Below are 27,641 nucleotides of genomic sequence, written 5' to 3' on the forward strand. Positions count from 1 at the left end.
AGGCGCCGCCGTACAAGCTGTGTGCTGTAGGCCGGTACAGCTTAGCCAATGGTAGTCCGCCTTCCATGGTCGGCCAGGAAGAGGGTCTGCGCTGTGTTGTGCACTTGTCATTGTTGAATGTGGAGCGGTGCGGGTGACAGTAGGAAGGAATGGATCACACGGGTCATCAGGGGGCCTGAGGACACCACCCAGAGCGGACATCACCGGGCACACCCCGGGCACCCTTCTCACCATGACAACTCTTCATCGGGCAATCTAGGTGAGCAGGAAGGGGGGTGACTGACTCCAATGATGAACTCCTGAATTGCCACCATTAGATGATTGGCCTCCAATCACAGGGTGATTGTTGGGGTGTGTGACCTGCAGGTGACATGATGATGACAGCAGAGGATTATTGGGACATTAATAACCATTTAAAGCTTTACAGGCACTTTTTTTTTTGTAGCCTCCAGCTGCAATATATTTCACAATCTCCTGCCTAGCAGATCATAGAGGGGGTGGGCAGCTCCTTTTCTCAGGGGCCACATGAGAAACTGGGCCTGTCGCAGAGGGCCAAACTTAATTCTGCTTTTAATTTTGGACCTGGGAAGGTCTACAACTGCGCAAACATATAAATAGCTCATGAAATGGGTCTCTCTCAGACAGTTCGGAAGGGGGGTGGTAAAAACCTGAACGGTAAAATATCAGCCAGACGGGGCCATTCACATGCCGCAGCCACAACATTTTTTAACTTGGGCTGCAGAGTTTAAGTGTCACCGCTTGTTCAGTTGCAACTGCATGGTGGTAGTGTGGCATTATAGGGTTAAATCAGGTGGGAGGGGGCAATAGAACACCACCTGCCGGTGAAATGCTCTGCGACTGGAAGGAGAGAGTCTGAGATTGGTACAGGGGGGGATTTCTGCTGACCTGGAATGAAGAGCGGGTGCACGGCTCCTGGGGTTTGCAGCAGCAGCATACAGGCACCATAGGTGTGTGCCCGGGCACACCCTAATCACTGCATGCAGTGCCATATACCCCTATTGTCTGGGCTTCCCCCTGTGTTGAACACCCCCACCCCAGCACTACTGCTGGCTTCTCTCCTCTTTCCCGGGGCTCCTGAAAGTGATGTTTCAGAACGGAGAGCAGGGGAAGGGGCCGGTAAATAAGTTATTTACTGGCCCCTTTCTTTTCTAATTGAACACAGTAATTACACTCACTTACTATGTTCATTCATAACTGAAGCATGTGTTGACTATGCTTCAGTTTTTGAATGAACAGGAAGCCGCTCGGCACAGAGCCCTATCCTGTTCATTCACTGTCCTGTGCAGCTGAGGCATGTGTGTTGGAGCTTTGGGGTGCACACCCTAGTGCAGGGGTGCCCAACCTTTTGAAGAGCGAAGGCCACTTAAGCAACTTGGTTACTGGTCACAGGCCACAAAGAGCGGAGCCGGTGGATGGCAGCCCACTCTATTCTATAGAACCCACTCTACTCAGTTTGGAGGTAGGCGTTTGTAAACAGACATAAGTCCATTTACATCTGCCACTCCTTAGAGGTGGATGGAGGGTCCGAATGGGTTGGACTGACTGTGTGAAAGGGGCCTAAGGCTACTAGTATTTATTTAAAAAAATATGCTTGCTTGACCATTTTCATAATGTGTTGTATTCTTTACTCAATGCAAGTATTTCACTTAGGTCCTCTGGCACCCAAGGTGAAGATGCCAAAGAGCCCCTCTCCTGAGCTGAGGCAGATAGAGCTTACACATCTGAGCGGGCAGTGGCTGGGCCAATGGAGGGGGAGGAATAGCAGCTGCTGTCCACGCCCATCAAATTGAAATGGGATCGGGAAAGGTAATGCAACCTTTATACAGCAGCCCATACGGTGAGAATTTCTTTCCTGCAACCATGGGTTGCATGAAAGAATTTTGCATAATTCCCCCATCAACACAGACAATGCTGACAGGGGAATCCCTCCCGCCAAGCAATTGTCTTCTCCCGTTGGGGGAAGCTGTCCCTACCAGGAGAAGACAGTGATTATCCATAGCGTCTTGTAATAATTGGAAGCAAATCCGGCAGGCTGGTTGTACCCAGTTTATTGATCAAGTTCCCACTGACACCATTGATTTCTTTAGCTCTCTTTAATGGGGGTTATTCTTCCCAGTGTCCACAAGTATAAGGAGCATTCTTCCCACTGACCATCACACTAATGTGTCATGAGTTGTAGATATAGCAATGTTTAGCAGGGGTTTCTTGAGACCGGAAAGTTATTTCAAGGGTTCCTCTGTCAAAAATGCCAGTTATGTTCCGCAACAAGTCACTTTTTATACAGCCATTAAATCTATTTTTATGGTACAAAGCAATTTTATTGCAGTGCTAGAAACACAAACTCTACAGACACTTATATACAGTTAAAAGAACACAATGTGCTTTACTTACTAAAACTGGAGAGTGCAAAATCTGGTGCAGCTCTACATGGTAGCCAATCGACTTCCAACTTCAGCTTGGACAAAAAAGAAACCTGGAAGCTGATTGGTTGCTATGCACAGCTGCACCAGATTTTGAGCTCCAGTTTTAGTAAATCAACCCTGAGCCCAGGTTCACATTGACCCCTGGTTCACACTGGTGTGCTTTGACATGCGATTTGACATGTCAAATCGGAGGTTTTTGCCAGCAATGGCACTGTCCTAATCGGTGCGATGCCGCATCTGTGGCGCTGCACTGATTTCAAAAAGTAGTTTCTGTACTACTTTTTGCGATTTCGGCCCCTGCGATTTACATTGACATCTGTGCAGAAACTGCACAGATGTCTCTGTAATTGTGGCTGAACTTGGGACTGACAAGCGGGAGTGAAATTGTGCGAGTTCAGCTGAACTCGCACGGCTTCATTCCTGCAGCCCAGTGTGAACCTGGGCTGAGGGCTGGTTTAAAATTGTGCCAGTTCAGTTTAACACGCACAATTTTGAACTGGCAGTGCAGTCTGACTTTGGGGGCGATTTGACACATATGTGCGGATTCCTGCACAGATGTCTATTAAAATCACCCCTGAAGTTGATAAAAATAGTACAGGAACTACTTTTGGTAATTGGTGTGGCGTTGCACCGATTTGGACAGTGCTATTGCCGGCAATAGCCGCCGATTTGGCATGCGATTTGACATGTCAAATCGCATGGCAAATCGGCCTAATGTGAAAGCGGACTGAATCACACAATTTCAAAGCCGCGTGTCAATGCGACTTGGCTGACATCTGTGCGACTAAATGTACTGATGTCTATCCATGCATGTCACAACTGAAATCAGTAGTGCAGGAGCTACTTTTTCAAATTGGTGCGGTACAGCAAAGCCAGCATTGCACCAATTTGAACAGTTTTTCATTGCTGACAATAGGGTGTGACTTGTCATGCTTTTTGGACTTGTCAAGTCGCACCAGTGTGAACAGGGGCTTGGTTTACACCTGTGCGGGAATCGCAGCGTTTGCCACACCCGCAACCACCTGCAGTGAAAACACATTGCTCTGCCAAAACTTGTGGGGCTGCCACCACCACGCATGTAAAATCGCAGTGCTTGTGCGTGAACCGCAGGGAAATGGTACGGTCAAACCTTTTTTCGTGCGGATGCTGTGTGATTTGAGACATACAAAATGATGGGCTCAAATCGTACAGCACAGAATAGCATGTGATTTGCACAGGGATGCGGAGCAACTCACGTGCGATGAGACAGTGTGAACCTAGCCTAAATGCCTTTTTTGTATGTGGACCGCACTCTGACAATGGCCAGCGCTATGGATGCTGATGGTTGACATCACAGCTCTGTGTTATGCAGCCCCACAGAGGAGATGGAGCTTTGTGGTCATGTGACAGCATAGGAAAAAAGTGTTTATAATGTGATATATGCTAAAAGATATGCAGGGCAATAGGGGGGGGGGGGAGCAGTGAAGTTGGGGTGTTCTAACCACAGCCCTTATTCATATATGAAGAGCTCAGGGATTGTAAAGGTCCATGTTTTGAAAAAACATCCAAGCATTATCGGCCCCCCCGAGCCCCCGTTTACTTTCCTGACCCCTTTGAAAGTCCCGCGCCTTAAACGCGCTGGCTTCTCGGCTCATTCATTGGTTGATTGAAAGCAGCGCAGCCATTAGCTCACGCTGGCTGCTGTCAATCATATCCAATGACACGGCGCGCTGGGGGGTGGGGTCGAGTGATACAGTGAGCGGCTTTAGCCGCCGGCTGTATCACAGGAGCGGGTCCGCAAGAACTTGGCACCATGCGAGAGAGCTCGCATGAAGGTGAAAAGTACTTGCGGGGGGGGGGGGGGGGGGGGAGCCGAGACAGCCGCCGCCGAAGAACCCCAGAAGACCAGGTTCGGGGCCACTCTGTGCAAAACGAGCTGCACAGTGGAGGTAAGTATAACATGTTTGTTATTTAAAAATATTCTCTTTAGTGTTCCTTTTTAAGGATTACACCAGGAGAGAGTGGCTCTGCAGGTATAATCCACAGGGCTCCACGGTCACTTTGACAACCCACGTTCTGCGCTATGAAAGGTCCTGGATATAGAGCAGGACTAAGCTGTCAATGTACTGCCCAGAACCTGGACCAATCTCAATTGAATGGCTCTGAGGAAGAGGTGATCTCCCCTTGAAACGCGTCAAGCATCTGGAAGGTCCTCCGGCTTGCTGGGATTAGTCTCTGTGACCTGGTTGCTTTGTGTATACTGTGGACTCTGAAATGCTTTTACCACTGAGTTGTTTGTGAGTATATTTATTTTTATTGTATTAAAGATACTACTTGGGTAATGCGCAAGGTTGGTGTGCCCTCTCTGTTTTCTTTAGCAATCATTTGAAGGTGGCGAACTCGGTGCTCCGTCTAAAGCCTGGTACACACTTTTTTTTTATTATTCAACCCAGAGGGTTGGAGCCGATGTACTAACGATCCGCCATTGGTACAGCAATCTCCCCCTGCTGAGCTGTTGTGTTCTGACAGGGGGACAGCCCGCCAGAGCACTTCAGTCAGCACTCTCAGCCATCGGTTGAGAGCGCTGATCGGGAGCCAGTCGGCTGCTGGTTTTCCAGAATTCTTGTCCAACAAAAGCCGGCCGATCCGGCAGGCATACTCACGGGCCGAATGTCAGACAGTTATTATTGAGCTGGTCGATGTCTCTTGACATTCAGCTCGCGCGTACGGGGCTTAAAGTGGTTGCAACCTATAAAAAAAATCTCTCTATTATTATTATTATTATTATTATTATTATTATTATTATTATACAGGATTTATGCAGGACTTATTTACAGGCTACAGCGGGAGGGGCCGAGATCTCCCTCTGGCGTCAACTGGGGAGGTCATGTGAGCACTGTGCTGGCCGCTCAGCCACTCCCACTGTAGCCCGTAGGAAGATTGAGGCGAAGGGCGGCCGGAGTCATGTGACCGGCCAGAACAGATCTGAAAGAAGGTGTTTAGCAGCATCATTTTCAACAAGCATGTACACAGTGTAGGATGGCTGGATAAAAGAGAGGGGCTGGCAGTGGATTTTGTTTATGTGTATTTTCCTTCTAAGAGGGGGTCAGAGATGACGCAAGTGCACTGACGGAGGGAAGGGGGAAGAGAGGAGACCAGCAGATGACGGAGGCACGAAAACTGACCACGGTCATTGGAGCTCAGCGGCCATGATTACTGTGGTCAGCACACAGAGGGGGACACAAAACGGGCAGTTTTCTTTACAGAAGGACAGGTTAGACAGCACTGTAGTGTTTAACCTGCTATAAGGGAACAGGATCTCCTTATCTTGATCTCTAATGCTTTAGATGTTGGAGCAGTGTTTGTCTTGGTGCTAGTCACTCAGTGACTGGAATGTGATTAAACAGATATCATGTCTATGCGATCTGGCAGTTGCCCTAAAGGTATTACATTGATCTCGACAGGAATGCAGATGTCGCTATGGGGACATTCTCAAGTAATCACGGATAATTGATTTACAAAGGTAAAAGCCCCCTGTAAGGTCCGATTTATACAGGGTCAAAGCCCAACTCCAGGAATATAAAAAAACAAATGTACCCTTGCACTCTAGAGCTGGCTGGTGTGGGGAAAGAAGCACAGCCTGTGCTGTCCTCTCTGGACATAAGCATTTAAAGCGGTATTAACCCCTAAACCCAAAAATGTATTATGTTGTAGCTTACCAATCATTAGATGTGGTGTCTGCATCAGTTTTCTTTCCTTTGCCTTTCCCCTCTGTTTTCACCGGGTGATTTGGCCAGTAACACACACCTTGTATTAGTTAGGCAATACTCTGAAGCAATGAGCACTGGAGGCACAACAGAAAGTGGCATTGTCAGTCTTAGGGAGGGGGTGGGGGAAGGAGTGTTAAATGTATTAGCAGACTTAAATATATTAAACAAGTTGAAGCCAAACTCCAGCTCACTTTATAATCAGTTACAGCAAAAAAAATGTTTTCCTTTTGGCATAAAGATTTTGCCTGAATAAATAAAAGCTAATCATTTTAAAGTGTTACTAAACCCACAACAGTAAAATCAGTCTCTATATGCAGTAAAGCGTGCTTGTTATACTCACTGTGGAACCTAAAGAGTTAATCTGCCGCATTGTGTAAAAAGGCTGTTTGATCCTGTCTTCTGTCATACTCCCCTTCTTTTACTGACCGCAATCCATCTCCTGATAGGACAGAGCCTCGGGGGCAAACTGCACATGGTCAGTTTTTGTGTGTATTGCTAGAGAGGTTTTGTTTTTCTTGGGAGAATGTGATCAGCACTGTCCAGAGGGTCAGGGGTCTTGGTTGTATTATCCTGACTGGACGTCCAGCAGGATAACATGCCGGCGCGCGCCCGTGGGGGCGTGCATCGCGGCGATCGGTGATGCGGGGTGTCAATCTGGCACCCTGCATCTCTGATCTTGGTTAAGAGCCTCCGGCGGAGGCTCTTTACCACGTGATCAGCCGTGTCCAATCACAGCTGATCACGATGTAAACAGGAAGAGCCGTTGATCGGCTCTTCATCACTCGTGTCTGACAGACACGAGTAGAGGAGAGCCGATCGGCGGCTCTCCTGACAGGGGGTGTTCGCGCTGATTGTTTATCAGCGCATCCCCCCCTCTGATGCCCACACTGGACCACCAGGGAAGGCGCCAGGACCACCAGGGAAGGGGGCAACATGTGGATGGCCAGGTACATCCCCCATGGCCATCCACATGTAAAAATAAAAGCACAATAGATGCCAATCAGTGCCCACAAATGGGCACTGACTGGAAACATGGGCACTGTCAAAAATTAGTAAACAAGTGATGCCCAGCATTGTCATCCCTCAGTGCCCATCCATGCCCATCAGTGTCGCATACCAGCGCCACCTATCAGTGCCCATCAGTGCCGACTCATTGGTGCCCATCAGTGCCGCCATATCAGTGCCCATAATTAAAGAAGAAAACTTACTTATTTACAAAAAAAATTAACAGGAAAAAATAAACTTTATTTTTTTCAAAATTTTCGGCCTTTTTTTTAGTTGTTGCGCAAAAAATAAAAACCGCAGCGGTGATCAAATACCACCAAAAGAAAGCTCTATTTGTGGGAACAAAATTATAAAAAAATTGTTTTGGGTACAGTGTAGCATGACCGCGCAATTGTCATTCAAAATGTGACAGCGCTGAAAGCTGGACATTGGGGAGCTGCGGTGGCTCAACGCGATTGGCACTGCGCTGACAAGCCATTCACCTCTGCAGCTAGGGGTTCGGATCCCGGTCTCAGCTACATGTGAATTGAGTTTGGTGGTCTCAGCCCGGCTCCCGGTGGGTGTGCTTTGCGAGGTAAGCCTGCGCTTAGTATGCCCACCCTCCTCCCACAAAAACAACCACACTTACACGCACTCGAAATTGGGTTAACATGCACGCACTTTGACCACGCGGTCTCTAAAAAAGAGAGGCGAAGGACTAACGGGGCTGGTTGAGCAGGCTAGATCCTCTCACTCCCTCATAGGGAGTCCCTCTGCCCCGTTGGGCTTCAAAGCGGAGCAGGTAGGATGGGCTGTGTGGGAGGACCCCCTCACACACCCGCCATTGCCACCCGGGGCATGGAGAAAGGTGGCAGATTGCCTCTGGGGGAGGCCTGCCTTCTCCCAACTCCTGCAGTCTGGCTCCTCTCTCGAGTACACGCACAAAATACACTTTAGAAAGAAAAAAAAAAAAAAAAGAAAGCTGGACATTGGCCTGGGCAGGAAAAAAAAAAAAAAAAACTGTCTCCTAACTTTTTTTTAGCTGGCTCCTAGATTCAAGGCAAATTTCTCAAGCCCTGGCTCAGCTTGCGCACAAAATCAGCAGGGAGCAATATAGCACGCTTTTATGTATGTTTCAAATCGTATACTCCTGCAGACCATGTTTGGATGGAAACATAAATATTCCCAGTGACCACACCACTACCCCTCTCAAAACCTGTGAAGCAATAATATATTAATGTAGCAGACTGCTCCTGTTGGGTGGGCGCTGCCTTAAATTTATAGGGGGTCTGAGTGTTAATTAACTTGGGCATGTGTCATTTTGACTAAATTTAGCCTCTGTTTCAGCAATGGCTGTGCTGGGAGTAACCACCAATGTTCGCCTGGGGGTGTTATTACCACTCCAGGCCAAGGGTGGCAGCAGCAGAGTCAGGGTATATTGGGTCATCGTCCCCCCCCCCCCTCCCCAGAAGCCAATCAGTGGGGGTGATTGTCCCGCTGTGCATGCTGGAAGAATTTATGTAATCTGGGTAATAACCTTCCGTAACAATGAATATTGTTTTTGAAGCACCGCGTTTGTTTCAACAGCATGGCTGTGCTATAACAAATTGATTTTATTACAACATGTGTACTTCTTTTTTCCCCGGGGGGGGGCCTAGTATTTTTTCCTCTATGAACAGAATTACTGGGTAATCTCGCGCAAATAATCTTTTTCATGTCGGGTTCAGGCACATGCATTCTATTCAATTTATCCTAACAGCTGGATCTGTGTTGAAAGAAGCAAAGCTTGTTTAATGATTTAACTGCTGAACAGGCTACAATAATCTCTGTGCAGTAATACCTTTTTATTCCATCCAGCTCCTTTCTATTAGTGGCTCTCAATGTCACTTTACAGCTATACAGTTGAGTTCAGCAGTAGAAATCTATAAATAACAACTACTCTGGCTACTAAGGGGCCGGCGATGTGCGCGTGCCCACACGGCGGCACATTTAAAGGGACGCACTTGTAGGCCCATTTGCCTGTCGGTGCCATTCTGCCGACGTAAAAGTGTGTGCGCTGGTTGGCAAGTGGTTGATTAAACGTTCCTTCCGTTTAACTCCTTATTAACCCTTAATTTACTTTAATCAGCCTTAATTAACTCCTTATTCTAATTTTTGTGTTCACTTCTATTTTAGAAACTATTTATAAATTAAAACTTTTTTGTTTACTTTGTTCGTTTAATATATTTACACGATTCACATAAAAAAAAAGCACAATATGTATGTATGTATGTATGTATGTTATGTATGTATGTATTATATTGTATTATATTTTTTTTTTTTACAAATTTAATTTGTAAATAACTTTTTCATGCTTTGTAGCATTGCTGACAGCTGAAGTGTAAAAAAAAAAAACGTTGGTATTGACAAGTACTAAAAAAAACTATTAATACTCCAAACACAGTGTGAATTTCCACTGGTCAAACCGGAACTGGCTGAAATTTGCTCCGTGTATGGCCAGCTTAAGGCTGCATTCACACCTAGGCGTAGGCAATAGCGTCGTTTTCCGGCGGTTTTTTTAGGCGTTTTTTTCGCGCGTATTCATGCTAATATGCGCGTTTGCATACAGCGTTGTCCGACGTTTTTGTACTTAGACGTTTTTTTTTTAGCCAATAGGAAAAACTATCATCTTTTCATCACTTGTTGCTATGTTGGTAGATTTTTTAAATCTTCTGCATGGGCGACAAGTTCTATTGACAAAACGCCCGTAGCAAACGCTTGTTGTCGCGCAATACGCGCGTATCTGGCGTTTTACATTGATTTCAATGGAAAACCAAAAACGCTCAAATACGCGCATATCGCGCGTATTGCGCGACAGAAAAGGGTCCAGAACTTCTTTTGACTACAGGCGATGCGCGTCAGGCGCATCAGCGTTCAGATGTGAACCATCCCCATTGACTTTCATTGCTTTTCGTCCCTCTGGCGTTTGTTCGCGTCGCGCTACATGCGACAAAACGCGAAGGTGTGAATGGGGTCTAGACATTTGTCACCAGAGCAGGCTTATCCATTAGAAGTTTTCCCCTGAAACCGCTGTGTCCTAATCATTCCATGTTCTAGCCAAAACTAAAAAGAGGTTTTACTCACTGCCATAGGTGTGCGCAGCCTATTGCATTAGAGTGTGCACCCCAAAGCTCAAACACGCATGCCTTTCTATGCAGCCTCATTTGCACTGGACAGTGAATGAATGGGAAGTGCTCTGCGGCTTCCCATTCATTTACAAACTGAAGCATATTAAACATAGTTTGCTATCCTTTAGTTATGAATGGATACAGTGAGTGTGTGTATTTACTGTGTTTATTTAGAAAAGGAAGGGGCTGGCAAATTACATATTTACTAGCCCCTTCTCCTACTATCCATCCTGAAACATCCCCCACAGCAGCTAGGGGAAGAGGACAGGAGGGAAGCCAGCAGCACTTCAGAGCAGGGAGGCCAACATGGGGCAAAACCCAAAAAGTAGGAGGAATGGGCACCGCACATAATGATTAGGGTGTGCCTAGGCACACCCCCTGCGCACGCCTATGCTCACTGCTTAAAACCTTCCACTGACCCAATTCTATATGTCTTCACCATGCCCTCATCCCCTCCCTTTTCTGACAGTGTTTATGCTTGGCAATGGGCTGCTAAGGCTCAAGCTTTGCTTCAATAGCAGATATTTTGTGGTTGCTCAGAGAAAGCAGTGCAGCTTTGACTTAATATGAATGGGCCCTCACTAACCTCCAATGCACCACAGCAGATTGCCCTGTAATGAAATGGCCATTAGGCCTCATGCATTACCCTGTTTTTACATTTTTGTCCCTGGATACACCTCAATAAATCCTATTAGCCAGATTCAGTAAGACTGGCATAACTTAGAGGCGGCATAGCGTATCGTATATACGCTACGCCACCGTAAGTCAGAGAGGCAAGTGCTGTATTCACAAAGCACTTGCCTCCTAAGTTACGGCGGCGTAGCGTAAATGGGATGGCCTAAGCGCACCCAATTCAAATGTGGAACAGGGGGGTATGTTATTTAAATGATTCGTGACCTGACATGATTGACATTTTTTACGAACGGCACATGCGCCGTCCGTGGACATATCTCAGTGGGCATTGCTCCAAAGTACGCCGCAAGGACGTATTGGTTTCGACATGAACGTAAATTACGTCCAGCCCCATGCACGGGGCGCAAACGACGTAAAATTTTCAAATTTCGACGTGGGAACGACGGCCATACTTAACATTGGCTAGGCCAGCTATTTGTTCGACTAACTTTACGCCGGAAAAAGCCTTACGTAAACGATGGGAAAAAAATGCGCCGGGCGCACGTACGTTTCTGAATCGGCGTATCTAGTAATTTGCATATTCTACGCCAAACTCAACGGAAGCGCCACCTAGCGGGCAGCGTAAATATGCACCCTAAGATACGACGTCGTAGGAGACTTAGGCCGCTCGTATCTTAGCCTAATTTAAGCGTATCTGGTTTCCAGAATACGCTTAAATTTACGACGGCGTAGATTGAGTTACGCCGGCGTATCTACTGATACGCCGGCGTAACTCTTTGTGAATCTAGCTATATGTATCATGCACATATAGGATATAAAGAAGTTTAGAGGCACTGAAATCCTTCTGAATACAGAAGAATTGTGTTCAGGAGAAGAGCTTCTCGCCATAAAAACTGCAGATGCTGCTAAACGTGTCTAAGCGCTAGGCATGTTTAGCACTTCAGCATTTATTCATTTCTATGGCCAGAATAAATTACAATTCTGGCCAATAAAAAATAAACACCAAAAGCTTCTAAACTTGCTTAAAGCGGGGGTTCACCCTAAAACATTTTTCTACCTTTACATTGTGCTCGATTGCAACAATGACAGTATGCGTTTTTTTTTGTTTTTTTTCCCGCTGTACATACCTTTTGTACAGCTATTTTCCCCCACGGCTTCTGGGTAGTGAATCGCGCAGGAGTGGGCGTTCCTATCCAGCAGGTGATTGACGTGATGACAAAAACTACCTCCCCCCGTCGCATAAGGAGTGGCACGAGTTGCCGAAAGAAGCCGTATAGCGCCGACTCGCCGTTCGGCTTCTTTCAGCAACTCGTGACGCTCCTTATGCGACGGGGGGAGTTTTTTTGTCATCACGTCAATCACCTGCTGGATAGGAACGCCCACTCCCGTGGGAGTCACTACCCGGAAGCCGGGTAAGAAAATAGCTGTACGAGGTATGTACAGCAAAAAAAACGGCATACTGTCATTGTCGACAGTCAGCTCAATGTAATGTTAGAAAATAGTTTTTAGGGTGAACCTCCGCTTTAAAGTGGAGTTCCATCTTTTTTCTTATGTTTATTAAAAGTCAGTAGCTACAAAAAGTGTAGCTGCTGGCTTTTAATAAACGGACACTTGCCTGCTCCACTAACCAGCCACGCGGCTGCCCGGAGCATCGCTAGTCTCTACCCCCCCCTCCCCCCCTGCCAGCGCCTCCATTCAGACTGTGGACACCTGGCCGTGACAGCTTTTGGCTCCACGGCCGGGCACTCACTGCGCATGCGCGAGCCGCACTGCGCTCTAGGAGTGGGCAGGAGAAGTCAGGAACAAGCCGGGGTCACAGGAACAGATCAACAGAACGTTTAAACAGGTAGCAGATGGGTCTCAGGAAGGCTGTAGACTGAACAGCAAGGAGCCCAGGCATCAGTCATCGTGGCCACGCGCCCCGCTACTGCGCATTTGCCAAACAGTATTGTTCGCAGGAGACCCGCGCACGGACACTCCTCCGCCATCTTAAATACTGGATTGCCCTTATTGACAGTTCCACTTTTAGGTGGAACTCCGCTTTAAGGCCCCTTTCACACGGGTGGACCGTTTAGTTGTCATTTTTTTAGGCGGACCTCAACGGACGCTCCGTGCAGGTCTATGGAGCCATGGATGTCAGCGGTGACATGTCCTCTGACCGACCCGCTAAAGTGTGACAGATGGAAACCCTATTTTCCATCCGTCTGGCGGATCGGATTCAATGATAACGGACTCTACGATCCGTCTGCATCCAATCCCTCATAGAGGAGAGCGTCGCTCTGACAGGTCGGTCCCTGCACAGTGTGCAGAGACCGACCTGTCATCTGGCTGCGATCCCCGCGGAGCCCGTACACGGACATGTCTGTGTGAAAGGGCCCTAACTCGTTTTGAAAAAATGCAACTTAGGTGAGTTTTTAACGCTGATTTTCTCCTGTTGGGAGAAACAGGGTTTACAATAAACCAGTGTGCATGAGGCCTAAAGGTACCCACCCTTCTTCCCAGGCATTGGTGGTCAGTGGTATAGCCTCACTAGGAGACTGACCAGAAGTGAAGGAAATCTAGAGTGGCAGGAGAACGGGCAGGACATAGACTGGAAACCATGTGTAATGATCTGTATAGTGCTAGGCATTTGTGGGAGAATAATGGGGGTTTTAGGGGGAATATAACCAGTGGTCAGAGCAGCCAGCACAGAAATAGGCATGGGTGTGGAAATGAGTTCCGGAATGATCCGTGTCCCATTTGGTTGAAGGATGCTGGGATTTGATTGAAACCCTGGGACAGTCCTGCAGAACCTGAAACGGTTTTGAGGAGTTCTACTTGTAATGTGAAAGTTTGTGCCATATTTATTGGTCATTTAATCGTTAAAAGGAAAACATTTGTTTTGTTAATTTTGAACAGATTTTATTTTAACTATTGCTTAAGTATGTATCTTTCAGCTATCTACACTATATTACCAAAAGTGTTTGTGAGGGCTTCCTTTACATGAATTTTAAATGGCATCCCAGTCTTAGTCCGTAGGTATTAATATTGAGTTGGCCCATCCAGCTATAACGGCTTCAACTCTTCTGGGAAGACTGTCCACAAGGTTTAGGAGTGTGTCTATGGGAATGTTTGACCATTCTTCCAGAAGGGCATTTGTGAGATCAGGCACTGATGTAGACAAGACGGTCTGTCTCGCAGTCTCTGCTCTTATATAGGTGTTCTATCAGGTTTAGGTCAGGACTCTGTGCAGGCCAGTCAAGTTTTTCCACCCCAAACTCGCTCATCCATGTCTTTTATAGACTGTGCTTTGTACACTGGTGCGCAGTCATTTTGGAACTGTTCCCACCACAAAGTTGGGAGCATGAAATTGTCCAAAATCTCTTGGTATGCGGATGCCTTAAGCGTTCCTTTCACTGGAACTAAGGGGCCAAGCCCAACCCCTGAAAAACAACCCCACACCGTATCCCCCCCTCCACCAAATGATTTCGGAAAAGAGTAATCGCTAAGCACTGTCGGTGGAAGACGTGACCTAAAAGGACACTTGTATATGAGTTGATAGGACTCTTGAGAGATTTTTGTATATTACCATAGTTGGAGAGAATGACCCTACAATATATGTATGTTTTATTTGTATAAGGATTTATTATGTATACATTTGTTCCACTGACTGCACTATGATGGTAAAAATGGTTGCTTTTGGTGTTGTGAGATCTAGCAACAGTTTTTGAGCTATATACTGTATTTTGATTGTAAGGGGAAAACCGTTTTTGAGATATTTGAGAATGCGCTGATTGTCCCTATAGATTTGAGAAGGCTAGGGTTGGTAGAGCAGTTGGGGTGCTTTGACAGGTCTGCTTTTCAGGTATTTGGACCCCGTGAACAAAGGTATCTACTTTCACATCTCTTCTGCTGTGTAAAATTTAAAGCTGACCTAAACTGTATCTGAGTACCAAAAAACTAAAATGCTGTTTGAGAGAGAAGTTTATATAAAGCTATTTTGGATATACTTCTCATGTAGGTCACAGGAGTGCAGTTCATTCTGCCGTTTTTCAGCACACAGTGGGTTAAAGTCTGCCGTCGGCTGACTTCACTCAGCCAGTCTAGGCTCGGGAACAATCCCAACTATATAATCAGGATTCACCCAGATGCCTGGACCAGTACCTGGCCCAGCGATCCGCTGAGAGCCTGAGCCAGCCCCTCCACACCCAACACTACAGTGAGCCCTGGAGGGGAGAGCAGAGAGCCAGTGACTGGCAATCACTGGAGGGGAGAACTGAGCGATCAACAGTGTTTGATCACTCAGTTCTCACTGCAGAGCCAGCAAAGGACTGAGATGAGTATAAATGTTTGGGTCTATTTGGGTTAATTAAGTCCATACTTAATTTATTTTTATTTAACGCAAACTCAACCATTAATCCATGTCTTCATGCTTTATTTTGTGAAAAGCGCACCCCCAGTTTTCTTAGATGTGGCTGTCTTAAGTAAGGCCAGATGACTCCTGTACCATGTCCGTCCCCACTGGCAGATTACAATGATCACTGCTGGCTGCTATTGCCGCCGGCAGTGATCGGTCAAAAAGAACCCGACAGGCTGCTTGTACTGAAGTTGGTCAGTAGATCAAATTCAGTACAACCAGCCTGCCCATAGACTGATCGAAATGTGTCTGGTTCCTGGTGAACTGGCTGAATTTCGATCTGTCTATAGCCGACTTCAGACCACCTCTTGTCAGTTATATCTAAAATATACCTTTTTGATGTTTGCAGCTTTATTTGAAGTGAAGGTACTTCAATCCCCCACAGGCTTTTCCAGTGACCAGAAAAGCTAGTTCTTGATGTCCTCCATAATTTAGAGCTTACTTTGTAAGAAGTAATTTTTTTTTTTTCATAATGTAAACCTGATTGCAAACTCAGTGAATTTGGGGAAATGTTGGCATTATTATTCAGTAGAAAATAAAATCTCATATCTCTTATTGGCATTTCTGTGTGTTGTTTTTCAGGTGCTACAGCTGCCATTTGGAGAGAAGCACTGTTTCCTTAAAATAAGCTATGCAACTGAAAATGGCGCATCCAGGACCATTCCCTGTGTCTGACATCTGGGGAAGAAGCAATATTTTGGTGTAAGCTGTGAATCTTGCGAGCCATACCATGTATTTAACATTCTCCAGGAAATCTGTGTCACAGAAACTGAGCATTCTACTTCTTGCCTTTGGTTTTGTTTGGGGACTTTTGTTGCTACGCTACACCTTTCAGTATCCCAGGCATCAGAGCAGCTCGGAGCTCCGAGAGCAGATATTAGACCTGAGCAGAAGATATGTCAAGGCCTTATCTGAAGAGAATAAGGACCTTGTAAATGGCGGGAATGGAGGATCCATGGCAGGATATGGTAGGTAGAACAAAGCTTGTTTACCATTTCACTAGTTCTGAAATAAAGCTACATTGTAGAATTTATAAATTATATGGAATCCGGGAACAACACATGGTACTATAATCTGAAGGTTCAAATGGCCAATATACAGTGGATAGAAAAAGTCTACACAACCCTGTTAAAATGTCAGGTTTATGTGATATAATTTTTTTTTATCAAGATAAATCATTTCAGAACTTTCTCCACCTTTAATGTGACCTATAAACTGTACAACTCAATTGAAAAACAAACTGAATTATTTTTGGGGGGGGGTAAAAAAAACGAAAATAATGTGGTTGCATAAGTGTGCACACCCTCTTATAACTAAGGATGTAGCTGTGTTCAGAGTTAAGCAATCACATTCAAACTCATATTAAAGTGGAAGTAAACCCTCCTGTAATTTTCGGCCAAGGAAGCTGACATCTTGGCCTTTGTTTAATCTACAACTGCAATGATGCTGCACATGTGATTAGTTATGATACCAGCCATTGGATGGTTTGATAGTTTGGTTGAGAGCACAACCAATGGGACTGTTGCATTCCCGGCACATGCTGGAAATGTAACTGTTTTTTGTAACAGTTAAATGGATGGGTTTACTTCCACTTTAAATAGGAGTAGGTACACATCTGTCATCATTTTAAAGTGCCTCTGATTAACCCCAAATAAAGTTTAGCTGTTCTAGTAGGTCTTTCCTTACATTTTCTTAGTCACAGCAAAAGCCATGTTCTGCTGAGAGCTTCCAAAGTATCAGAAGGATCTCATTGTTAACCACTTCCAGACCTTAGGTGTTTTTCAGATTTGGTGTTTGCAAGACTAAAACAGTTTTTTCTGCTAGAAAATTACTTTTTTTCTAACACCCTAGAGAATAAAATGGTGGTCATTCCAATACTTTTTGTCACACCGTATTTGCGCAGCGGTCTTACAAGCGCACTTTTTTTGGAAAAAATTCACTTTTTTGAATTAAAAAATAAGACAACAATAAATTTGGCCCAATTTTTTAATATATTGTGAAAGATAATGTTACGCCGAGTAAAATCATACCCAACATGTCACGCTTAAAAATTGCGCCCGCTCGTGCCATGGTGTCAAACTTTTACCCTTAAAAATCTCGATAGGCGATGTTTAAAAAATTCTAGAGGTTGCATTTTTTGAGCTACAGAGTAGGCCTAGGGCTAGAATTATTGCTCTCGCTCTAACGATCGCGGCGATACCTCACTTGTGTGATTTGAACACCGTTTTCATATGCGGGCGCTACTCGCGTATGCTTCTGCGCGCGAGCTCGTCGGGACGGGGCGCTTTAAAAAAATTTTTTTTTTGTTTTCTTATTTATTTTATTACTTTTTACACTGAAAAAAAAAAAATTGATCGCTTTTATTCCTATCATAAGGAATGTAAACATCCCTTGTAATAGAAAAAAGCATGACAGGTCCTCTTAAATATGAGATCTGGGGTCAAAAAGACCTCAGATCTCATATTTAGACTAAAATGCAAAAAAAAAAAAAAATTTGAAACTGTAATTTTTTCAAATGACAAAAATTGTCTCTTTAAGAGGCTGGGCGGGACTGACGTTTTGAAGTCACTTCCGCCCAGCAGAGCTATGGGGACGGGTGAAGGAGATTTTTCCTTCAGTCTCGTCCCCGCTCAGCTGCCGAACAGTTCCGATCTCCTCCGCCGCTACCGACGGCTCCGGTAAGCGGCGGGGAGGGGGGCCCCTCTCCCGCCATCGCTAACAGCGATCTTGCGGCGAATCCGCCGCAGAGACCGCCGTTATCGTGTACCAGACCGCGTACGCTAAAGATCGATACCTCGGTTGTGGCAGCAGCTGCTGCCGTTACCGAGATATCAATCTTTAAAAAAAGGACGTACATCGTCGTGCGCAGGTCTGGAAGTGGTTAAAGGGTACCAGTCAGGAGAAGGGTACAAAAGAATTTCCAAGGCATTAGCTATACCATGTAACACAGTGAAGAGAGTCATCGTCTAGTTGAGAAAATATGGCACAACAGTGACATTACAAAAAATAATAAAACAGTAAAGTTAGCCCGATTTTTATTTTTTATATATATTGCGAAAGATAACGTTACGCCGAGTAAATTGATACCCAACATGTCACGCTTCAAAATTGCGTCCGCTCGTGGAATGGCGACAAACTTTTACCCTTTAAAATCTCCATAGGCGACGTTTAAAAATTCTACAGGTTGCATGTTTTGAGTTACAGGGGGGGTCTGAGGCTAGAATTATTGCCCTCACTCTAATGATCGTGGCAATACCTCACGTGTGGTTTTAAAACCGTTTACATATGCGGGCGCTACTCACATATGTATTCGCTTCTGCGCGCGAGCTTGGCGGGACGGGGGCGCGTTTTCTGGCTCCTAACTTTTTTTAGCTGGCTCATAGATTCCAAGCAAATTTGTCAAACCCTGCTGTAAGTAATGAGATGAAGGGCAGTGAGAGAGTGTCGGCTGGACCTGTTTATCTCTCTGAAAGTCAGAAAAAAAAGATGAAGGTGTATGTACAGTACTATGCAAAAGTTTTATTAGGAAGGTGTGCCCAGGGCTGCAATTGGAAATGACGGGCCCTGTACAGCCTACCTGCCTGCCATTGTCTACCCATACAGTTTAAATATCCCCAGTGTCCCCTGAAAGTGTTACACTTGACTGTTTCTCTTGCTGAATAAGGCCCGGGTCACGCTGATAAAACATACGCTCCAACTTTGGGAGCACATGTCACATGATGTGTACAAATCAATGGTTCCCTATGAGAGCCGTCTTAACTGTGTCTGACACAAGTCGGTCCGACTTAGAAAGAAAAGGTTACTGCAGTACTTTGGTCTGATTTCAGTTAGTTTTCAGCCTATTCAATGTCATTGAGATTGGATCCTCGTCCAAACTATCCAACTTGTGACATCCGACACGGTGATTACAGCAACAGGAAAAGCAATTTTATGCCACACTGGGATTGTTTTGATTGGTCAAAGGTAGGGATGTCCCGATACCGATACTAGTACCGGTACCGATACCGAGCATTTCCCCGGGTACTTGTACTGAGGGCATATACACAAAATTCCTGTTGGTGCTACAAACTTCCAGACTTAAACGTGTGTGTATATGTGCAACCTGGAATAATTAAAAGAAGGGTAAAAACCAGAGCAGCTACCAACCACTGGAAAATGGACATTAAGAAACAACAAACACAAGGGCATTGCTCAATAGAATCGGCAATAAAAACTTTATAGTCTTGAAAATAAAAATACCATAATACAATATTGCACTTAAAAAATAATAAGAATAATAATGATGTAGCTACATATCAATTACAACCAGACAATCATTGTAGCTAATAGATAATGGGTAAAATGATTGGAAGGATACCACTGCTGAGTCCAGAAGGAGAGAGGTTAACATCAGTCCATCGATAGCAAGGATCCCTTGGATGGGGCTGCCACGGCTCCAAGATAGAGGATAAAATGGTCCCAGATGGAAGGAGGGAAGTGCCGTATGACAACTTAATATGGGCTTGGTGCTGAGACCGGCCAATAACTGCGGATGTGGGCAAAATGGTGGAGCCCCAGAAACAACTGCGGCAGGCGGCGCACGGCGCCATGTAGTACAACCAAGCCACTTGATGATCTAGTCAGCGCGGAAGCCACAGAGTGTATCCGCACTGTGTGGGGCCTCCGTGATGGCAGCACAGCAAGGATAGAAACTATCCAATGGGGAGCCGAGCGCGCTTGGATGACGTCAACGTTGCCTTGGTGATGGCAACAAACAAGGAAGGAGACAAGGCAGGGAACAAGACTCTAGAGCAGTGGAAAACCGTAAGCTCAAAGGGAAGCCATGACTGACATGTTTCACACCACATCGTTTTTTCAAAGTCCATCAATTTTGTATTCTGGTAATTTTATTGTCAAGACTATAACGTTTTTATTGCTGATCCCATTGAGCGCTGTCCTTGTGTTTGTTGTTACTTGTACTCGGGGAAATGCTCCGATGCTTCACCCGATACTTGGGCAGTCAGGGTGATCGGTGCGGCAGGGGAGTTACAAGCACTGATCTGCCCCCTTTTCAGCTGCTTTAGTTAAAGTTATACATCGGTGATCGGTGCTTGTAACTTCCTCCAAAGCCGCACTGATCACCGCTGACTGTCCCTGTGCAGTCCACCTCCATCCTCCATGCTGTCCCGCTCCATTCTGCTCTCCCCCCTCCATGCTCCGTGCTGCTCTCCAACCTCGACTTGTCAGGATGGAGAGCGGAGGTAGGAGTGCTAAATCCGGCTCTGACCTTTTCCGAATGAACAGTCAGTGATCACTGACTCTGTCCATTCACTTAACTGAGCATCGTAACGTGTGTTTACGATGCTTCAGTTTATGAATGGAGAGGAGCTTCTCTCCATTCATTTTAGCTGAGGCTGCAGAGAAAGGGACTGGGGAATCTGTGTCCTTAGTCCCTTTCTCTGTCTCAAAGGGGAGATGTCAAAAGATGTTAAAGAAAATTGTAAAAAAAAAAAAATTGTATCCTGTTTATTCAAGTCAATGGAAGTAAGACCGATGTCACAGGGCAAAGTAGGATGACAGTTGTACAACAGTCATGTAGTACCAGTGTGAACCCGGCCTTAACCTGAAAAATGTATCAAACGATTGGTAAACTTTAATGAAATGTCAGATGTGATGTGAGTGCTGGAAGCACAGTTACTGCATAAGATTGTGATTTGTACACATTGCGCATTTGTGTCATGTTGCTGGGTGGAAGCAGGCACCAGTAACTGGCTGGCACACAACAATGTCGGATAACCTGAGTGCACATAAATGCACTCATTGCTACATTATTTATCTAATTTACAAAGACTGGCAATAGAGAGACTCCTTTGATTGTATCTCCAGTTCAAACGAACACTTGGAATACTATGACGCCCACTATTGGCGGTTCTGCCTATGATAGTGTCCTACAGGGAGCCAATGTACAGGTGTCCCATACTGTGCATTCAACTTGTTATTTTCTTAAACCATTAGCTCCAGTGCTTGCACATTGAGTTTACTTTTGAAATTAAGAGACTTGGGCGGAGCTGAAGCAGCCCTTGCCTCTCCGTCTGTTCTTATAGTGATTTATTGATGGATGACTGCAGCCAGCAATAAATCACTATTAGAAGTCATATGTTACTGCAAAGCTGCATGGGTGGGGGGTCTTGGTCAAATCAGCACTAACCATATCCGGACCTCCCCCTTCCAAGATGGGGAAAATCAGTTAAAAGAAGTATACAAAGTATATTGGTTGTAAAGGTTTGTTTTTTCTTTTCTAAATAGGTTCCTTTAGGCTAGTGCATTATTGGTTCACTTACACTTTATTTATTTTTTCCTTCGATTCTTCTTTTTTTTTTTTTTTTTTTTTCTTTGTCTGACCTTCTCACTTCCTGTTCCTCTTCAGTAAGCTTGCCCCCATCATTCGAGCCATTCTGGCTGGGGTTTAGTCAGCATCCTCGCCCCCTCCCTTGGGACTACATCCCTGCGGGGATTGCGCTGTGCTCGGATGATGGGGGCAAGCTTACTGAGGAGGAACAGGAAGTGAGAAATTCAGACAAAGGAAAAAAAATTTTAGAAGGGGAAATCGAAGGAAAAGGTAAGTGAACCAACAATGCACTAGCTTAAAGGAACCTATTTAGAAAAAAATAAATTTAACCTTTTACATCCCCTTTACGCAGTTTCTTTAAGCAACTTATGCTTATCTAAGCACATGCAATGTCGTTTTGGAATTTTATGAATCCCAAACCTAAACCTATAAAAAGAGTGCTCACCAGCCCCCTTTCAGTTCATTGAGAACTACAAGCCGTCTGTCATGGTGGACAGGACTTGTAGTTCATTAATTTACAGATTCATTCCTAAAATGAATAATGCAGCTGTGCGAATGGAGCCACACACAGCTTTGCTGTGTTTAAATTGTGACAGAGGGTGCAGGAAGAGGAATAGAGAAACCCCACCCCCTTGCTGTCACAGGAAAGGGGGGAGATCAGGGGGTGTGGGGGGAGGTTGCTGAATGTGTTGCACCCTAAATGCTGGTGTAACCTATAACCCAGACGGGCGAATTTCCTTTCACTTTGCCTACAGCTGTACCATTTTGCTACATTACAAATCATAGTTATTGTAAATCTTTTTAATCAGCGGATTTTGATGGTTATATTTTATGGTACAGATCTGGGGCTGATTCACTTACATTAAAGTTGCTGTTAAATTTCTCAGTCTTTCTACTTATAACCTAGAAAATCAAATCTGCTTAAAAATTAAAGCTTTATCTGCCCTAAGAAAACCAATGTATGACAGGTTGGGGTAATCTACAACATCTTAAAGATATAAGGTGCAGAACATCGCTGAAACAAAAAAAAACATCTATAGGGGTAAAAAGGCCCAGGGATGCAAGTTGTTAAATCGGTCATTCCCAGTTTATGTGCTTGTGTCTTAAGTGTATAAAGTGTAATCTGCTCATATCATTGTTGATTCAGCATGTAAATACACAGAAATGCTGAGAGTTCAAAGTCCTTCAGAGTGAAATTCTTAGTGGTGTGTAGCAAAACAAGTGAAATTTCATTGGATGTAAAATGGGGAGTTGTACAGTACTCTTTTGTTCTATAGTAGACCAAGGAGAAATGTCAGTCACAAGTCTATGACCTTGTCCACGCCATGTTGGATAGCATTCTACTTGCACCTAGACCGCTCTAATGGCTGGAGAAGCCATTAAAAACAACAAGTGGAGATCAACAGCCAACAGTCCGGCAACTCACTCCTGAGAGCAGGAGGGTGTTTGTTTTTCAAAATGTCCTTCTGCTTGGGACGCTAATGCATTCCCTCTAGTACACCCTGTGATCGCTTTGGCCATCGGCACAGCAGTTTGCAGAACAGAGTACAGGGCCAATGAAGGGCTAGTTCATACTATGTGTGGTGACAGATGTTTTATTGCATTGTAAAACGTCTGTCACTTTAAGAACACATTGGGACACAGAACAATTGTTTTTTTTCACATTGCAATGCAGCCTAGGGCTGCTCTAAAATTCAGACATGCTGGATTTTATCGCAGCACACCGTACAGAATAACATGACACTGTACAACAGTGCATAGCCTGATAGAATGTCAAATAAAGGTACTTGCACTGCACATTTGATGTGGAAAAATTGGGAAAGAAACTGCGCTAAGAAAAAAGAAGTAAAAAATTCCAAAGTGAAATGGTGAAAAATATTACCGGTAATAGTGCTAAGAAAGCTGTAAACCTGCTGAAAAACAAAATCGTAAGCAAGTATAGAAAAAATATAGGTTGCGCTAACTTCAAATTGGTAGCACAAAATTTGCACAAACCTTAACCATTGATACACGTGAGTATATGAAAAACACAATGACTAACAGATTATAATGATCAAGTGAACAGTGAAAAAATTAATCCCACCTATTATTACTACATGAATGTATCCATTGACAAACGCAATAAACAAAATTAATTAAAAACACACAACGAAGGCCCCATGCACACGAGACGCTGGTAAACGCGTGTTCAGAGGCATTTGGACGGCTTTTTTAACTGCCCCTGAACACATTCAATGTTATCCTATGTGTCCATGCACACAGTCACGTTTTTCTGCGTTTTTCGGCAGTTGCATTTATGCGCGTTTTTTCAGAAGCAAAAAAATGGGTTCAGACGCAAAAGTTTTCGCGTTTCAGACGCAAAACGCGGTACCCGCGTTTTGCCGCGATTTCGTTTGTAGGCGTTTTTAAAGGTGACCTATTTTTTTACATTAGAAATCTCAAAAATGATGGCAAATGATGAAAAAACATTAAAAAAACATAAAAAAAACGAATTGCCTGCATTGCATTGTGGACAATCCACAACTTGTGGCAGGTGACGTGGCCAGGTGATGTGGCCAGTGGACAATCCACAACTTGTGGCAGGTGACGTGGCAAGTGGACAATCCACAACTTGTGGCATGTGACGTGGCCAGGTGATTTGGCAAGTGGATAATCCACTTGTGGCAGGTGACTTGGCAAGTGGACAATCCACAACTTGTGGCAGGTGTCGTGGCCAGCTAAAGTGGCAAGTGGACAATCCACAACTTGTGGCAGGTGACGTGGACAATCCACAACTTGTGGCAGGTGATGTGGCCAGTTGACGTGGCCAGTGGACAATCCACAACTTGTGGCAGATGATGTGGCCAGATGACATGGCAAATGGACAATCCACAACTTGTGGCAGGTGACGTGGCCAGTGGGCAATCCACAACTTGTGGCAGGTGGCGTGGCCAGGTGACGTTGCAGATGACGTGGCAAGTGGACAATTCACAACTTGTGGCAGGTGACGTGGTAGATGATGTGGCAAGTGGACAATCCGCAGCTTGTGGCAGGTGATGTGGCAAGTGACACACTAAATACAAGTACACTGCTGCTCTCTCAGCTGCTACTCACTCTGGTCTCACAAAATGGCTGAAATGGTTAAATAATACTGTTTTTTGAGCTTAGGGAGGGTCTTATGATGTTTCTTAACAAAAAGCTTATAAACGAAAACGCGGTAAAACACTGCGAAATTTGCGGCAAAACTGGCGTTTTAAACGCCGTTTTTTACGTTTCAAAAACGTGTGTTTAGATGAGTTTGCATCTGCGTCTCGTGTGCATGGGGCCTTAGTTAAAGGGGTTGTAAAGGAATTTTTTTTTTCTTTTCCCTAAATAGCTTCCTTTTCCTTACTTCCTGTTCTTCTGTCTGTAACTACACACAGTAATGCAAAGCTTTCTTACCTGGTGTGGATAAGCCTGCTTGCCCCCACCCCCCCTCAAGAGGCTAAGTCAGGACACTCTTTACTTTGCAGATCGAGAAAGGAGCTGTGTGTTAGTGGGCGTCCTGACAATCCTGCTTGCCCCCTCCCCCCTCAAGAGGCTTTCTCCACACCAGGAAGAAGCCTCGCATTATGGTGGTGAGTTTCAGACTGAAGAACAGGAAGTGAGGATTTCTCAGAAGAAATAAGGACATTTAAAAGCAAAATGGAAGGATGAGGTAAGTGAAGGAGGACTGTACTAAGGTAAAGGAAGCTATTTAGGGGGAACAAAAATCCTTTACAACCCCTTTAAAGTCTGTGAAAACTGGTGAAATAAGTTGGGAAAAAAAACTTGAAGCACCCGTGCAAAAAAAGTCTCTGATCTATTCCTCCATATATTAAAGTTCTCTCATAATGAAAGCAGCCTTGTGAGATCCACCACCAAACTGAGAAAAATGCCTGCCTACCAGATCTCCATGACTCCCCCACTACAGAGGATCAGGAGAGACTTTGAACTAGACAGCCCGGTCTGATCCAGCCAAATCCAAGTCTCTCTTTCTGTGCAGCACTACAGATCAAACAGAGGCTAAGATGGAAACTTCCTTGGCTGTAAAGGATAGGAGGGTTTGGGTCTGGTTTAATATTGTACCTACCATATTTATCGGCGTGCAACACGCACTTTTTTACCCTTAAAATCAGGGGAAAATTGTGGGTGCGTGTTATACGCCCAACGGCTGCCTCGGAGGGGAAGGAGGGAACGAGCGCAGCCGAAATAGACAGAGCCGTATCTCCTGTGTACTCGGCTCCACTCGCAGTCATGCCCAGTCCAGCCTCCTAGCATTTACGTCCCGCCATTGGACCGGTGTTATGTCCATCATAGGACCCGGGCCAAGGGGCGGGACTGCAAGACAAACTGAGTAAACAGGACATCCAGGTCTGTCTATCTCGGCGGCGCTCGTTCCCTCCTTGGCAGGGGGAAGACTGCAGATGGGCACTAATCATGCTGCGAACAGGGGAAAGACTGCAGATGGGCACTAATCATGCTGCAATGATGAGCAAGGCTGCATTGATGGGCATTTAAAATGTACGTTTTTTTTTCCCTTAAACTTCCCTCTTAAAATTTGGGTGCGTGTTATACGCCGATAAATACGGTAATAATGTTAAGATTTATCCAATCCCTCACTGAACTAAAGCAGAATATCTCTTTAATGTGTACGGTCAGTTTACCTGACCCCAGTCATCAATATGTCCAGTGTATGTTTTCTGCCATGTATTAATCAGAATTTTCCTTTAATCTTGAACAGCTGATCTGAAGAGGACAATTGCAGTTCTTCTGGGAGACATCTTGGAACGCCTCGGGAAGTTAGAAAACAAAATTGACTATTTTATTGTGAATGGATCATCCAGTAACAGCACTAACAGCACCACTGGGAATCCAGTTCTAACTACTAGCAAACGCATCCCAGCCACTGGAAAGAGATGATATCAACAAAGAAACCAAGTATTCCATGCAAAGCTGACCGAAAGATTCCACCACAACCTCTCCAGCTATAACAATGGGTATAATAAACTGTTAATTCAAGAGCTTTAATATGAGGAAAGACGGCGCTAATGTCAAGTGTTTAGCACTTGTCACAATTCAAGCATACCTGGCCATATTTTTTTTTTAAACAATAGGGTATGTTTTCTATATGAGTGAATTTTAATATTCTGTTGATTTGCTCTAGATTATATAATTTAGTACTGTTTTAGTGATAAAAGAGGAAATATTTTGAACCTGTTGTACAGATGTGTATACTTGTAGTATATTATATTTTGCTACTCGAGTGTTTTATGCTTAAAGAATAAGTGCACTTTAAGAAACCCTTGACCCTGATTTATCAAGCTGCATTTGCATTTAAGATACCCTTTAGGGCTCGTTCACACCTGCGGCAGTCCTTTCTGCCCCTCTGAAAATCTATCTGCAGTGGATTGCTTTTTAGAAGGCTGTAGTGCAGTGGCTGCCAGGCATTTTTATGAGGCAATACTTTTGTTTCCTGAATTCCCATTTTTGTTTTTTAGTCAACAATTTACATGTAAATACCTTGGTGCAAGCTGAGCACTTGGGTCGAGGTTGCAGTGCAACCCCATTCAACAAGACCTTATAGTGCACTTAAGGCATGCTTAACTGACTTTTTAACCAATATTATTATGTTCCATGCCTTAAGCACCATTTTAGCACTGCTTAACTGACATTGCAGCTTTCTGAACCAAGGCCCTTAGCTCCTATAACCTATCTGGGCAACAAATCGAGCATTTTTGCAAGGTTTATCTGTCTAGTTATCTCTTCTTTTCCTTTAGAAGCAGTGATGGGATAGATTTTTTGTTTTTAGATATCATACCCTACCTAGGTGGATGCAACATTGTTCCGATGCTGCATCTGTCCCCTGCAGCCCGAGAACTGAGCGATAAAACACAGCTGATCACTCAGTTCTCAGTGCTCTCTGAGCAGAGAGCTGGTTAC

At 44.8% G+C, this 27,641-nt stretch overlaps 1 protein-coding gene across 1 annotated transcript; it reads left to right on the plus strand.

Annotated features, from left to right (window-relative positions):
* CCDC126 (coiled-coil domain containing 126) lies at window positions 1-27,570 on the plus strand. Its single transcript, XM_040352867.1, has 3 exons — window positions 1-259; window positions 15,956-16,341; window positions 26,443-27,570. Exons 2-3 carry the CDS (start codon window positions 16,104-16,106, stop codon window positions 26,619-26,621), a joined length of 417 nt encoding a protein of 138 aa, XP_040208801.1. The 5' UTR covers window positions 1-259; window positions 15,956-16,103; the 3' UTR covers window positions 26,622-27,570.
* The last annotated feature ends 71 nt before the right edge of the window (window positions 27,571-27,641 follow it).

This window comes from Rana temporaria, chromosome 5 (assembly GCF_905171775.1).
Source record: "Rana temporaria chromosome 5, aRanTem1.1, whole genome shotgun sequence".
NCBI classification, from domain to species: Eukaryota; Metazoa; Chordata; class Amphibia; order Anura; family Ranidae; genus Rana; species Rana temporaria.

Excerpts from the sequence above, each read along its gene's own strand:
- CCDC126 (XM_040352867.1), top strand. The coding sequence starts at position 16,104 with ATGTATTTAACATTCTCCAGGAAATCTGTGTCACAGAAACTGAGCATT. Across the intron at positions 16,342-26,442 it reads AGGATCCATGGCAGGATATG|CTGATCTGAAGAGGACAATT; the intron begins GTAGGTAGAACA and ends AATCTTGAACAG.